The sequence below is a fragment of the Lepidochelys kempii genome, chromosome 5, assembly GCF_965140285.1.
Source record: "Lepidochelys kempii isolate rLepKem1 chromosome 5, rLepKem1.hap1, whole genome shotgun sequence".
NCBI lineage: Eukaryota > Metazoa > Chordata > Testudines > Cheloniidae > Lepidochelys > Lepidochelys kempii.
The window spans coordinates 46,868,866-46,885,295 of NC_136384.1; the positions used below are offsets into that span (position 1 = coordinate 46,868,866).

At 39.5% G+C, this 16,430-nt stretch overlaps 1 protein-coding gene across 3 annotated transcripts in view; it reads right to left on the reverse strand.

Moving 5' to 3' along the window:
• AGGF1 (angiogenic factor with G-patch and FHA domains 1) overlaps positions 1 to 16,031 on the reverse strand; it is a 39,211-nt gene extending 23,180 nt beyond the window's left edge. The window contains exons 1-5 of one of the 3 annotated variants that reach the window (XM_073344179.2): positions 15,611 to 16,031; positions 14,575 to 14,677; positions 12,838 to 13,043; positions 10,220 to 10,366; positions 8,107 to 8,292 (exon numbers count right to left, since the gene is read on the reverse strand). In XM_073344179.2, the coding sequence (XP_073200280.1) occupies positions 8,107 to 8,292; positions 10,220 to 10,366; positions 12,838 to 13,043; positions 14,575 to 14,677; positions 15,611 to 15,793 (825 nt within the window). In that variant the 5' untranslated portion in view covers positions 15,794 to 16,031. The remainder of the gene's footprint in view (positions 1 to 8,106; positions 8,293 to 10,219; positions 10,367 to 12,837; positions 13,044 to 14,574; positions 14,678 to 15,610) is intronic. The other 2 variants (XM_073344178.1, XM_073344177.1) reach the window with 2 other exon arrangements.
• Between the last annotated feature and the right edge of the window lie 399 nt (positions 16,032 to 16,430).

Here is a 16,430-nt window from a genome sequence, read left to right on the forward strand (position 1 = left end):
GCTGAAAATAAACTGATGCGTGTTTAGATTTTTTGAGACTATAGTCAATAAATGTATTTCATCACTGTGGCTGCAAAAACAAATATTAAAAGAAATGTGGTTGAGAAGAATAAATGAGAGAAATTAGTCAATTTACTGCCTTTATTAGATTAACTACTGAACTCTGAAGAAAAATGGTTTAAATGGAATAAATTGGTAAGAATTCATTCATCACGTCTGTGGAAAAAACCTACTGTATTAGTACTGTATGTCATAGTATACCTAGAGTAACTCAACCTATACTGTCGCAACTCTGAATTTCCTTACTTTCTGTATTTTGAACCCTCTCTTTTAATACTTATATAAAAATATGTACTATAAACAAAATTGTTTATATTTAATAAGCTAATAACTAAAGTGCACTTCAACTCTGAAAAGTCATTGTTATATAGGATGGATGCAGCTCTAGGTTTGTTGTTTGTCAATTAACCTTTGAGAGCTAATCTGTTTGTACAGGAGTTTTAAACCGTCTAATTAAAAATTCCTTCTCTTCCTGTATTTTTTTTAAATCTGCTAACTCATCCTGGAATCTGCAAGTCAAGCTGGGTTCCTTCTGACTTATGTTTCACCAGAAATAAAGATTCTGTATTCAGAATTTAAGTTACCAATTCTGTTAACGATGTGCAAATGAAAATAAAATCCAGCTCATTCTCCCAGCTATATTGACTCTGCAAGAGAGAAATGTAAAGTAAACTGTAATAAAAATGTATCTCTTTACGTTACTGGCTAACTATGACTGAAAACATGGACCTGGTCTATTGAGTAAGAAGTTGCTTTTTTCAGTCACTTTTCAGAGTAAAACTGCACTTTAAAGTAATTGGTAACTCACTGTGAAATAACCAGAAATAATAATTTCATTTTCAAGATAACTAACATTACTAGTCCAATGAATATTTGTAGGCAACCTGTAAGTTTCTATTACCTACCCTGGAGAAAAAAAAACCTCATTGTCTTGGCTGTGCCTGATGTTTTGTCATAATTTAATTATAATACACTGTTTAGGATTCCTGATATCAAGCGATAGGACTGATTACAGTATAAAGTTGGGAAAATTTAAATTGCTTTTCTCTTAAAAGAATGCTTTATAAGACAAAGAGACATGAATCAACATCCCTTGACTATGCAAAATATATTCTCTGATCTCTAGAGTGACAGGAAAGCGGAGTAGATCTAAATTTGTATATACGGATACATAAAGTTGGCGTGCAGGACAAGAGATATGACTTTTTCAAATAGTATTTAAAGTAAGGTATCTGGCAAAGATAATGGTTCAAAAGCAAGATTTAGTAGCAAAGCTATCTGCATAAGATACAACACTGGAACCATAAAACATTACTAGTTACAAACAACCCTGGTTCATTTTCAGATTAAAAAGACATCTTTAAAATGCTAAAATAATTACTATAAATTGACTCTCTTATGCCTTAAAAAAAAAAAAAGAAGACTAGACATGCAATGCTGCCAAGAAACACCACATACCTTATGGACATGAACTAATGACTTATGACAGCAGCAGCTAATTAATTATAAGGTAAGTTTTACAACAGGAAAATCTTCCCTAGTATTTATGTAACAAGTGCTGTCAATTTCTACACAAGCTGGAAATTTTCTTATTACTCAATACATTTCTTTACATAATAAGATGGAAAATGGAAGTATTGCAACTCAACTAGATAAGATGCTTAAGAACACCACAATAATAAAGTTTTATGTAATTATATAAAAATGGTCAAAAAACCTTTCAGTGACTATTTTCAATATAAATTTTGAATATAAGACTATTTTTACACTTCATTTTCTATTTATGTTTTGCCATTTGCTTGTATTTACAAAACAGCAAAAAGTAACTGCTGTTAACTTTGGAAACACCATTTCTCCTTAATTATTGTGCTCATAAAGATACAACATCTACATTTAAGAAAATTGTGCACTGCCTATCTTATCTACTTTGGGTTTTTTTCATGTTAATGCATATCTTGTTGCCCAATCAAGTTGTAAACTGATTTGCCTGCTTGACCAAGGTACATAGCTAAAAAGCATCTAACATAGACCACATCATAAATTGTGAATGTTTACTCCTGCCTTTTGACTATACCATCCAACCTCCATACAAGATTTCACTTGCTAACAAGATTTCATATATAAAATATCTGACTAAAAATCAAATTCATTCAATCCAAGGGGCCATATGGAATATGATTACACAGCAGAAGTGGAGGGCGACAACAAGGGGAATGTGGAAAAGCACCAAGATGTGTTGATATGCTTTTGCTAGTTAGGGTAAAGGGTTGCCTTAACAACTTTTATGGTGTCTTATTCTTGTAAATATTGTTAGATATGTGAAACACTTTATCACTCAGAACTAACTAAGTGGTCTACTCTTCCCCCCTCCCACCCCCCCCCCAACAGACAAGCATTTACCATTATGACTTTTCAATCTTGCAGCCTGTCATTAGCTGAATTAAGCTATGCATCTGTAATATACTGGGGGAGAAGTGGCATCAGTAGAGTTATGCTTTCACATTACTACTGATTTGGACATTTGTACAAAATACGACTACTTTCAAATGCCCCCTTCACTAGCTTCCCTCCCACAAGCCTAAGAGTTCACTGTGCTATTCAACCGTGCTAGCTGCCAAATGCATGCTTTCAGACTGGGATGGCCTGCTGCCTCTGATATTCCAGAGTGGGAATCTACTTTACTCATGGCAACTGTTCTAGGTAAGGAACTACTTCCACTAGCGCTGTAAAGGGGGTCAACTAGCGGCCTCTTCACCTAGAATGAAAGAAAACTAGAGATTAATTGTACTGTGAAACCTGTATTAAGAAGCTACCAAAGGGGTCTAACAAAAATTGGTTCCTTAATGGAGATGGTCTTCTAATAAAGATGGAGCACAACTATACTCAGTAAATTTGTGCATACTTTGGACAGGTCTCTCAAAACAGCAGGATGCCTAAAAAAGGAAGTCTCATCCTTCTCCACCTTGTCTCTCAAACTGAAAACTGGAGGGAGTCTGAAGGAGAGCAAGGCAAATAATATCTTAGTTGCTTCAGCTAGAGTACCCTCCAAGTTATTTGTGAAAAAAACATTTTTCTTACAAAAAAAGCAGAGAATGTAAATAAAAGGCTGTTTCTAGTAGCAATGTATGATATATGCTAGATAACGATCCAGAATTTAAGTGTACATGTACTTACTGACAAAGTAAAACACTTTAAGACCATTATTTGTAACACTATATTTTAGGCAATACGGATCTGACCCTTATGACAAAGCAACACTATTTTAAGCGCCTGTTCCAAACAAATTAACTCCAAGTTTGCTATGAAAAATTATCAGATCCACATTAACTGAATAAAATTCTGCCACTCCACTTCCCCCCAAAGGTAATTTTCCCTTGCTTTCTGATACAAAATGTTTTTATTTTATTAACAATTCTCCCAAACAACTGAAATGTTTCTATGTAACTACTGAGCATGACATGCCTTTGGATCACTGCTACCACGTGGAGTGTGGAAGGACAGCCAGGCCAAACTTGAGTGAATGGCAAAGCAACCTGGCGCATTTGGTTGCAACGCCATTAAAGGTTCCAATCCCTCAGGAGAGCTCAAAGCATCAAGCCTGCAGGTTAAGGGTGTGTGGCTTGCATGGAAGTAGGGCCAGAGCCCTTTACTCAACCCCCCACTCCCAGAATCCCTGTCCAGAGCCCTAGCCATTACGGGTATTCCCCTCCACAGCCTATAGCCTTAATGCTGCTACTACCCAGAGGCTGAAATGGAGCAGGGAGTGGCTGGAGTTACCATTAAGAGCCCTTTATTGTACAAGAAGCTGCGCCCGCCCTTTGCCCCCTCCCACAATTCCAGGTATTGCCAATGTGGGCACCTCTGTAGCTCTCCAAGCCCAGAGGCCCTGGGCATTGCCAGACCTAAGGCTAAGAAAGGGGAGGCAATGGGCTGAACCCCTGTGTTGCCACCAAGTGTTGTAGGTAACTGGACGAGTAGAGCCAGGAACCTGAAGTCTGTGCCCTTCAAATGCCTGGTGAAGTAACCTACAGGTACAATCAGATCATTACTAAGTGTATGCAACTGCAGGTGTAAATAACAGCACCCACAGAACTGGAGGCCATTTTCATAACTTTAGGCCTGAGTGTCTTGTGGATACGGTTAAGTACTCTATCTTCGGATTTAGCTCAGGGAAATAACTGCAAACAGATAATGGAGTCTATTTTCTGGGGTTGCCACCTGGTATTGTAAGTAGTTGGGGGCCGGAGACCTGAGGTTTATACCTTTCCTCTCCTTCAGGCATTTGGAGCATCTACTTTTGCAGTTCTTCTAGTGCTTAATCATTAGAAATAGCTGCCTTGTACAGTACATAAAATGGATCAGTTTTTGTGGCGTGAAAAGAGATGGTGATTGTACTAGTGCTTCAACTTTGAAGAAACAAAAAGTTTGGAAATATGAAGAAAGTTACTTGGAAACAGGATTTACATTTATTGGCCCTGCAGATGAACCCCATCCACAAAGCATTGTCTGTGGTGATGTACTGGCTAATGGCAGCTTGAAATCTTGCAAATTGAGATGAAACATTGTGGACTAAATGGTAGCCACCTGACTTTTTCAAAGGAAGTCTCAAAGCATTAAAGCAGCCAAAAAGTACTATGAGTAAGCATGCTACACTGCCTGCAAAGCATCTGAAAGCTTGTTGTGCCGTGTCATACTAATAAGCCTCAAACCACAGCAGACACACTGATTTTGCCAGTTGCAAAGGAGATTTGTTCCATTATGTCTGGGGAAAGCTCAGCTGTGCAGAATGGTGCCATTCCATTGTCAAACACAGTGAGTTGCAGAATTTCAGAACTCAGTGGTGTGAAACATCAAGTGTTGAAATATATTAAGATGAGTCAATACAATGCAATCCAACTTGAGAAGACAACAGATATTGCTAGAGCTGTACAACTGCTTGTTTATGTCAGTTTTGTGCACTGAGTCACTTCTGAAGAACTTTTTTGCCAACCCCTTTCAACATACACCAGGCAACAGAAATCTGAAATGCTAGATCAGTGGTTCTCAACCAGGGGTACACGTACCCCTGGGGGTACGCAGAGGTCTTCCACGGGGTACATCAACTCATCTTGATATTTGCCTAGTTTTACAACAGGCTACATAAAAAGCATTAGCCAAGTCAGTACAATCTAAAATTTCATACAATCATTTATATGTATTGCTCTCTATACTATACAGTGAAATGTAAATACAGTATTTATATTCCAATTGATTTATTTTATAATTATATGGTAAAAATGAGGAAGTAAGCAATTTTTCAGTAAAATGTGCTGTGACCACTTTTGTATTTTTATGTCTGATTTTGTAAGCAAGTAGTTTTTAAGTGAGGTGTAACTTGGGTGTCTGTAAGACAATTCAGACTCTTGAAAGGGATACGCTAGTCTGGAAAGGTTGAGAGCCACTGTGCTAGATAATATTCATTTGCTGCCTTGGGATTTGCAGTGACAGTTCACAGTAAGACTGTTATATTGAGCAAATTGAGTTCTCCTTGTTATTGGGTTGGTGAAATCTAATTATAGAGCATACAACCAGTTTGGGGTTTCTGCCCTGCTTTCTGAGTCAGCCCTGAGGTTGGTTGTCATGGTTGTGAGCCACTCCAGACAGCATGACAATAATCACCACCTACTACTCCAAACCAAAGGTAGTTATCAAGAGGAAGAATACTTCGCCTTTTTGAGTTATGTGAAGGGGTTAAAATCATCTTAACTGATGCAAAGACCTTCATGACTGCCCTTGGCTGCCTCTATTTGCTTACTTTGTTAAAGTTTTCAACCATCTGAATTCACTAAATGCATCTATGCAAGTGAAGAATCTCCTCCTATCAGATAAATTAACAAATTCTATTCAGAAACAGGACATGTGAGCCTCTTGATTTGCAAGTGGAAACTACAACATTTCCCACATTTTCAGATTTCCTTTACGATTGTGGGGTGGCAATTAGGCTTGGCAGAACTTGATTTTTATTCTTTTATAATGTAGTGGCTAACGTCTGTTTATTTTAAGCTTTTACTTTTAGCTATTTAAATGTGCACACTTGTGAAAAATTATGGGGGGTCCAAACAAGAGTTATTTAGTGACAGATGTTGATATTCCAGCTTTATAATCATTAAAACATGAGTTGTCAACATGATGTCAAAATAAACAAAGTAAATTCATTAAACCAAACTCTAATAAGTTTTCAAGGAGCCATTTTCTTACTTTGCCTCTCTGTAAATTTCAATTATTATTGATAGAAATATTTTTCATTGGTATGTGTGTATATGGTAAAACTGACATTTACTGATAAAAATCTAATCCTTTCAAGCCTAATTATGATGATTTACAAGCTGCCGTTGTTGAACATGTGACGGGACTGAAAGACTGCAGCTCATTTGCCTGGGCTTATGATCTGCTCATTTTTGTAGGTTAAAGCCATCTTTCAGGGGAGGCAGAAGAACAACAAACTGAGCTGAAATGCAACAGCAGACAGGAGGACCATTTTGGCACTTTTTCTCTCTCAAACTTCTGGCTTTCAATTACAGAGAAATTCCCAGAGCTCTCTACTCTTTCTACCTTTTGCTTCATCATACCCATGCAAAGTTGGGTTTTCCAGACTTACAGCATTGAAGACAAAGTACAGAAAACATCTTCAAGTAGATGACCTTTCAAACACTGAACCTTGCATGGATCCTAGTTCCAATACCAAACAAGCCCAAACTTCTCACGCTGACTGACATCGGCAGCACTAATACAGGGATGGGGTGTTTTTTTATAGTACCATTTGACTTGCATTTTAAGTAATTTGCCTGATACCTTCTGAACAAATGCATTAGCAACACTAGGTGGCAGTATCCCACTCACTATTGTAAGGGTAGGGTGAGTGGGAAGGGCTCCAAGTAAAAAAGAATAATGCTAGTTGGGGGACTTGATTCAAGAAGGTTGAAAATCCCTACAGTAAAAAGCATTAATTTTGTTTATTCTAGGTTTTAGACAACATGACTGTCTGAAATCTGAGATGCTCATGTAATTTCATGGAGGAAAATAGATAACACCGCATTCTGTTTTAGAAATGCAAACTAGCAAGCACTGTGAACAGAGGTAATCAACATGTATCATTAAATTAGTAGTAGAAAAAACTTAATTTACAATTCAAATGGTGTTCCTCTGCAACAATCATTTGACATAGCAAATACTGGTATGCATCAGGAGATGTTTCTTTAATTCTGCTATGAGCATCAATGGCAACAGAACTTGTACCACAACTTGAAAATGATAATATGCCTAAGTATAAGTTCAAAATGTCTACTTATAATGTAGTACACAGTAAACTGTTTTAGCATTTGGGAGACAAAATATAGTCAAAGAGGAGCTAAACTTTTCTTAATAAACAGCCACTGAAATCAGTGTGTAAGTATTAAGATGTATATTGCAATAGTTCAGTTGACACAGTAGATAACAAAGATGGCCTGAACAAATGGTATTGGAATAGAAAGGTGGGATATAAAATTAATTAAAATAATTCTATGAAGATCAGATTGGATCCAAATGACTATAGATTCAAGATGAGGTCAATGGAATGGGCTTGTGGGATAAAGGTATTCACATTGATTTTTCTTAAAGTTTTCCTACGTTTTTGTACACAAAAAAAGAACTTAAAAACACACACATTAAGGTAACATTAGTGTTTAACATAAAAGCACTCTCTTCCTCAATTCACCTTGTTGTACGTATCTACTGCAGAGTTATGGCTCATGTGAGAGTTTAAAGTGTTGTATATACTTTGCGCTGCAATTACAGTTCAAACTCGGAAAAACAAAGATGTCCTGACTTAAGGCCCCCACTTTAGCCCCTTCAATCATAAAATTATTTTAACACTTTCTAGTGTTAATTCTTAACTTTTAGTGATGCATTGATGACATTTTGGATACATATCATTCCTTCAGTTCACAAAATCCACACAATCACAAGTTGCTCACAGAAAAATAATTTTTGCCTTTGATAAATATTTACAAATCTGAAATAAATTACCTTATATTCATTTGCAGTAATCCACTCTGGATCTTTTCTTTTCTTTTTCCCTTTTTTATCCTTAGTCTGAGTGGTTGAAGCCTGGTAAGACTGCAGATCCACTCGTGAATGAAACTGATATCGGCCACTTTCAACATCACAATAGTAATAAATTCCAGTGGTTGGATCATAATAAAGTTGATTTTCCTTTAAAAAGAAAAACAAAGCAAAATGCATCCTTTAATCAGATTTATGTACTGCCTAGTGAAACATCAAATTAATAAAGAACTGTGCGTGAAGTTCATATAAATGTAACAATGCGCTAAATTCTATTACATATTACTATAGTGACAGTCATTAGACAAGAAAACACAAGTAAAGGGTCAAGTAACTGTAATGCAGAATGAGGCTGGACCCTATGATCCCAATCTTGCAAACATTTATACACAGGCTTACCTTTACTTCTGTGAGTAGCCCCACTGGCTTCAAATGTTTACAGGATTGCATCCTATCACATCAATAACACATTAACAATACTGAAAAATAAAACATTAGGAATAAGCATCCCTAGATGCAGAGAATAAAACAGGTGGTGCAGGGTTGAGCCAAAATGGTGAGTGTGTTAGAAAGCTTGTAAAACCAATGTCTATGCTGTAGCTGTCCTACACTTTCTAGTGCTGTCAGTATAGCACTTTTCATGAGCATTACATACATTGCTAAAGCATATGACTGAGTTTGCCCATGCAGTGTTGCAAATTTAAGAGTCTAGTCTTCCTTCAGTATAGGACTTCCATTAAGATTAACATGTATGCTTTTACATTCATAGCAAAATAGACGCCTTACAAAAGAAAAAGACATCCACATTCATAAATGAAGACTCATCTATATTGCTGAAGCTGAATAACTCTTGAAGCAGTTTGATCCACTTTGCCTGAGGTCTTTGGCTATGTCTACACTACATCATCACAGTGGCACAACAGCACCACTCCAGCACTTCTGGTGAAGAAGCTCTAAGCTCTCTGTTGACTTTTAATAACTCCTGCCTGCACACTTAGGTCAGTATAATTTATGTTGCTTAGGGGTGTGGATTATTCACACCCCTGAGCAATGTAAATTATACTGAAGTAATCTGTAGTGTAGACATACTCTTGATATTCTTTTTTATTTTCTCCCAAAATTATTTTCAATTAATCATAAGAGCATCCAGCTAAATGGAACGGTTTCCTACACTTTCTCTGAATAGGCTTTTGGTAGCAGAGAAATCTCAATGACTCAGGGTAGGCTACTACAATCTGTTTTGTTCAAAATTTGACTTATTTTTAAGCTCATGTTTCTAAGTCTAATTTTAAAATAAAGATTCCAACAGAAGCTTTGCTATTGTAGAATAATTTGCTACAGAAATAATTTTCTCCTTAAGAGACATCTTTGTTAATAGTACAAAAATGTTAACAGTACACAAGGTCTGAAAGGAACTAGATAAAGGCCTACATTTGCTTTTCATACTGGCATTTATCATCATTCAGCAATTGCACTTTTAAAACCGCATATGTGAACTGGATGATTGCACAAAACACTGCAATTGCATGTATGAGGAACCTGACAATTTGAGAGTAAGTGTTTGCACTGATCTTTGAACTACAGTGAATTTCAACTGGTTCACAGAAACCGTAACACCATCAACTTAATAATGCAAAAATTATGGAAAACACTATTAAGAGTTCCTTAGCACACGGTAAACATGATTTATATTGTTCACATCAAGGGACACATTTGTGTGATTTTTTCTCAGAGTGTACCACTTAAACAGCTTTATGTCCCATGAAAAATATTTAGCAGCATCTGACCTCTGTTGCATTGGTTTCAGTCTAGAGTTAAACCACTGAAAACAAGTGTTACTCCAGTTTTGTCACTCTGTTTAGAAAAAAACGTGCTTGGAGATGAAATTTTCCTTTTCTTTTCAAATTATTTCTCAGGATATTTGCACACTCAATATTTACTTTAAATTATAAAATCAGCTCAGGTCTTAGTTCTCTGTTGATTCCATCAATCTTTATTACTCCAACTTTTATTATATCAGGCAAATAGAACAGATCCATATATGTAAAACAGCAACAATTTTGAAAAAGAAACTTACCGAATTATAGTAGAATCCAGTGCTATGGTCATAATACAATCCAGTAGTCTCATCATAAATAAACCCAGTCTGTGATACAGCAGCTTCTGCAGCAGCTCTCAAGCTTTCTGCTAATGTACCTTCTGCTAATGAAGTATCTTCTGGTTCCTAAGATCAGATAATAAAAAAAGTAAGTTGCCTGCTACAAGAAAGGTCAGCTTTTATTCTTCCATTGTCACACACTTCAGCATTTTAAAGAAATATCAATGTTAATGAACTGATACAAATCTAGTGCCTCAGGGATATGGAGGTCTCAGAGGATTGTTAGTGGAGAAAAAGAGGTTGAAATGCTGACTGCACTGACGACAATGTCAATACTCCCACTAACGTCAGTGGGGCCAGAACTCCACCCAAAGCCTTTCATTTTTCATTACTCAATTCAAAAGTGACTCAGGTTACTGACAGTAGTGAAGAAAGTTACCATCTGTTGGCCCCACAGTGACCTTTATAAAATAAACATTGGTTCTCAGTTCAGCGTTTAAGTACTAGATTGCAAAACCAGCACCACAACTGAGATACTTTGAGAGGTGCAAGACTGACAGGCAAAGAGTGAACTCATTTCTTATCCCGATATATAGTCTACCTACATCAGGGGGTAAGGCAAACTGACAGCATAGAGAAGTGGGAGAGCTGGCACTGCCAAATGCCCATGCTATACCTATTCTGCTGATAGAAGATTTGAGTGTAAGTACTTTCAATCCAATAAAGTAATCGACATAATCCTTATGAGCACTGCAACTATGCCCATATAGGCCTACCTATGCATTTATGTGCTCATCACCATGTTATCTGAGTAATTTATAAATAGAGTCACACACTATATGAAGGGTACATTTCTTAGTTTATAAAAGGTTAATAAATCAGTAATAGAGGTTATAAGTATGTTATAGACATGAGTAGTATGTGTTAGAGACTGATATCCAGGTCACTGGGTTGCATATAACCATCTAGAATATGTTCTGTTATACCAGTATCTATCACTTATTAAAACTTTCATAGATCATCTAACTATTTATAAATGTACCCCTAATAGAAAGTGACCATAAACTCTATAACAAACATCAATATCACTGGTTTGAGTCCACCTTTGCTGAGATCCCCCATTCATGGTTTCATCCCCTCTCCCATTAACTGATGAAGTTCCTTTCTCTAGAACCTTTCAAATTCTAGCTCTCCAGTTTCCAGCATGCACATAATGCTACTGTCTACCTTCTCAAGCATACAAAAGAAGTATAACCACAACACACACCTTTTCTCAAACTCCCCTCTGATCCCCATTCATTTCAGGATCCATTTAAAAAATAACTGCTTTGTTTTTAAACTGTGTATACTAGTTGCAGCCAACTTCAGATACTATGGTGAGTATCAATTCTTTGGCCATGTCTACACTGACACTTATGTCGGCAAAACTTTAAAAAAAACCATGACACCCTGAGTGACGTAAGTTTTGCCAGCATAAGCTATGTCTCTCACCGACATAGCTAGCACCGCTCATTGAGCTGGTTTTATTATGTCAATGGCAGAACTCTCTCCTGTTGGCATAATGTGGCTACACAAATGATCTTACAGTGGCACAGCTGTATTGGTACAGTTGTGTTGCTGCACGCTTGTAAGTGCAGACATGGCCTTAGATAAGATACCTCAGACCTTATGTCTCTCCCTTTCTCCTCTGCTACTTCCCCCATCTTCTAATACGGACCCTCTCTTCCAGGCTTTTCCCACAATTTCACAACTAATGATACAAGAGCCTTCTCCTTTGCAGTTCCTATTCACTGTCAGAGCCTTACCACTGTTCGATCCATTAATTCCATCTATCTTCAACGCATCTAAAAGCATCCCTTTTTCCCCTTGCAGGTTGCTACACTTTCTCTTTCCCCACATGTCTGGGGCTTCTTCCCACACTCGCCTCCAATGCAGTACCTCTGACTGCAATCTCAATTTCCTTGTCCACTCCTGTATACCTCTCCAGCTACACCTCCAACCTACCTGCACACGTTTTGCAAATATTTCTGACTGGGCTACTTTTCATGCTTCCAGGCCATGCCAGGCAAGGCCCATGCTACCACACGCACACACTTTCTTTAAATTGTTCCTTAAAAGAAAAAAAAATCTCATTTGGTTCCAGCTTTACAGAGATGGTTAAATCAGAGGACTACTATCCATAGAGGATACAAGGTTATGTGACTGCTTTAAAAAAAAAAATTATAAATGATGTTGTGAGTTTATGGTTCTACATAATGCAGATTAGAAGGATGTTCTTTGTGTAAAAACATGCTGCAATTATAGCTCCTAATCTAAATTCTGTGCTTCTTAAAATTTTCTTGCTTTAAAATGTGCATACACCTTTACAACCTAGCCCCAATCCTGCACCCAGATCCATACTGGCGGACCTGATTGCAGAACTGGGACCCTAGTTTTATTGCACAAAGGAGAAAAATTTATAAACAATCTTCAGTACTGGATCACTGAAACAGCTATCTCAGACAGTAATATTGGAACTGAAGCTAGACTTTCAAAATCATAGACATGTTGTCAGATTAAGGACTCCAAAAGTATTTCAAAACACACAGTTCTACTACCTGTAAATTCTCGATTAAGTTATCCCCTTGTCCACATTCAGCAAGTTCTGTGCTACCAATGTGTGAATGAATATCACCACCTGCCTGAGTCTGCTCTGTAGAATTAGGATTGGGACCTTCATTCTCATGGTTCTGCTGCAGTGATAGTTCAGATGCGTTATCTTGAGCATCAATGTTGTTACAATAATTCTGATAATTGTAATAATCTGTAGAAAAAAGTTTAAATTGCATAAATTAGCAAAGTAACATTTTACACAAATCAGCCTGACGACCCTAATACATATGCTTCACTTTTCACAAATAGGCTAAGTAGCCTCAATTTCCAGGTTGTATGCACCATTTTGGGTTTACCCCACTTTTGTTGAGCAAATGAAAACTTTCTTAAGTGTACTTCTGCAACTGCTGAAGTGTATGCACAAGTAATCCTGTTATTTATTCTTCTATTATGCTAGTGTCTAGGAGCCTCCATTAAAGATCAGCATTATCATTGTGCTAGGCACTGCACAGAGAAGTCAAACAAAACAAAACAAAAACAAACAAAAAGAGCTGAGCTCCTTGCCCTGGAAGCTCAAAATCTAGAAATCAGACAGCACATAATAAGTGGATAAAACAGAATGGACTGGGATGATGAAACAATAATAAAATGAACTGTCTTTAGTAGAAAAGCTTAAAGCGCAACTCAACATTTGCCTAATCAATGCCAGACAATAGTTATTTAAATGCATCGCAGCAGAGGTTGTTTTTAAAGGGGGATTTAAAAGAGGATAAGGGGATGGTACCCTAGATCCTAGTAAGTGCCCCTTCCCAATCATTGACTAGGACTGCTCGGAGGGGAAAACCAAGCCGCTCTGCTCTGGATCCCCTGGGGTCTTTAGGCTGTGGTCCGAGTCCCTTGGGCCATCCAGACTCTGGAAAGCAGACAGGGCCCTCCTTCCTCATGAGGCTTCTATATGCGGGGTGCCTTTTCCCTCCTGAACTTGACAAAATGGACCCTTGAGCAATCAGTTTCTACCCTTTTAAAACCTTTAGCCCCAGGTCCAGCGACCCCCTTGCCAGCTTCCTCACATGAGCACAAATCCCTGTTAGGTGACTTACCAATGAGACCTCCCCCATTAAACTAGTTCTTCCGTGCAGGGACCAGTCTTTTAGCAAATTAGCAACTATTGGGTATTTAATGGTCAACTCCCCCCCACTGTTATTCTTTTGTCACCAGCCTTTCCAATGCCAACCTAACATGGAGGCAAACACAACCTGGAGAAGGACCGAAGGGTGCACATTCAAAACAGAGTTTGCAATCTGACAGACACATGGGGTTCATAATCTCACAGAGTTCAAAAATTGTAGAATCACATTCTCAGTTCTTCACAGGTAGCTTTCCAAATTTTGATGAAGAAGTATTTCTGCATGCATAGAAGGCAGCATGACTGCTTGAAGGAGAAGCAGAAAACTGGACAACTGAAACTAATCACCAGCAGTACAAAGCCTGGATCAGCAGTTTTATTTCACAGACAATGACAGGGCTTAATAGTGAAAGGCCTTAAAGGCAATGACAAGAAGTTGTGTTTGATGCAGGACAGGAAGGGGAGCTACATGCGCATATAAAATAAACTTCAAATTAATAAGAAATGGAGAACAATATTTAGGGAGTTAGTTAAGTCAGTGAACTAATTTAACTGATTAATGAAAGTGTTAAGGATCTTTCTTTCCACTGCTTCCAGTGCAATTTCCACTGGTTACCTGACTGTTGCCAAGAATCATAGTCTTCAGTTTGCACTTCTACACTAGATGTCTCTCTCTCTTTTTTCTTCCTATCATGGACTTCCTTACTCAGCTCTTCGACCTGCAGGAAAAAGCGTGCATTATAAAAACTATTAAATCAAAGCCATTATAATTATCCATCTCAGAAAACTGTACTGCTCTATTTTCTTGCATATATTGTACAGAAACAACTATTTAGGTCTATCATAGATACCATAACTGATTTTAGTTTCTTGAGACTCCCACGTATTAGACAAGTGGGTGTCATAACAAAGATGACATTCCGGTCATATTAAAATTATACTGATTAAAGAAGGAAATGTGAAGGAAGCGACCAAACCACTAACTGTTTTGTAAGGTACAAGACTAAAATTCAAACATGCACTTTTCATGTGACCCTAAAGGATAATGTTTATCATTTTAGTATACCACAGCTAGTGATGTATCAACACTATAAAAATCTCTGTGACCCATACTGCCCCAAATCTTTACCAGGCTGTCTTCTATCTTTTTCCTTCTCTTGCCTCTCCCTAGTGTAATCTTCCCTTTCGATTAAGGAACCAGGTTTGTAAGTCTGAATACTATATAGAATGTACTTGTAAGTGATGGTTTCAAAAATGCTGGAACTAAGTTCCAGTGCTGGGCACTCAACTTGAGAAGCTAAATTAGATCAAATATCTCTGTAGGACTTTCTGTGAACTGGAGAATGTTAGAGCTTATGGTTGTCTGGTGCTGCAGCTGAGGAAAACAGCTCAGCGACATGAGAGACTAACAAGACCCACAGCCTGTCAAGAGCCAGAGGGAGCATGGGGCTGGGCATGCAGACCCGGATCTCTGAGGGAAAACCCTGAATACTCAGGGACTGATGAGGCGTCTGGCTGCTAAGGAAAGGGCCGCGCCAGTGCGGGAAGGGGAGCAGCCCCAGAGGTGAGGGGAGGGCGTGCCCGGGTGACAGGGGGAGGCTCGGTGAGTGGCGAGGGGAGGGACCCGCAGCGGCCTGAGACGGGGTCGGTACCTGTGTCTGTAGCGCCCCGTTGCTCTCCTGGGCCTCCCGATAGAGCCGCTCCGTGTGGCGCAGCAGCCTCTGCACCTGCTCCAGCTGGCTCCGACAGCACCCCAGCTCCGCCTCCAGCACCTCCACCTTCCCTTGGAGGGCCCGCAGCTCGGCGCCCGCCTCCGGGAGCGGCGGGGAGGCCATGCCTGGGGCTCTAGCTCCCAGGGACCCTCAGCGGCCGGAGCAGGGGCGCAGCCAGAGCCAGGAGGCAAAGCGGCAGCGGCGGCCTCGCAGCCCGGCACCTCCCGCCATGGCCCCGCCCCCCCGGGGAGTCCCTCGCGCTCGGCTACCAACGCTCCTGAAGAAAAGTTTCCGGCGGGAACGAGAGGCTGCGGCAGTACGCTGCGCACCACACTAGCACCAAGGGGCGTGGCCACGACGAGTGACCCGGAAACGGTCCCAGGGCAACAGGAAGTGAGCGAGAGTGCTGGGGCTTTGCTATGCGCTTGCGCAGTGCACCCGGGCCTATAAATACAGGGAGCTTAGCGGAGTGTTCTTTACTAGTCGTTCAGGGGGTGGTTGGACTTCGGTATATGGGGCCCCGCCAGGGGCGGGCTGAGCGGGGGGGACTCGGCGTCAGGGGCGCTGTTGGAGGGCAGCATGCGGTGGTTCCTCACAGGCGGGGTGAGGAGTGACTGGCTACAAGGGGCTGAGGGCAAATAGCCGGCAGCGTAGGAGAGCCTGGGCACCCTGGTTGCTCAGGGTGGGGGTGCTTGAGCCCTGCTCGAGAGAGCGGCCCTCCGGTAGCTTCCGAGCCTGCAAAATTCTGGGGCAGAACGCG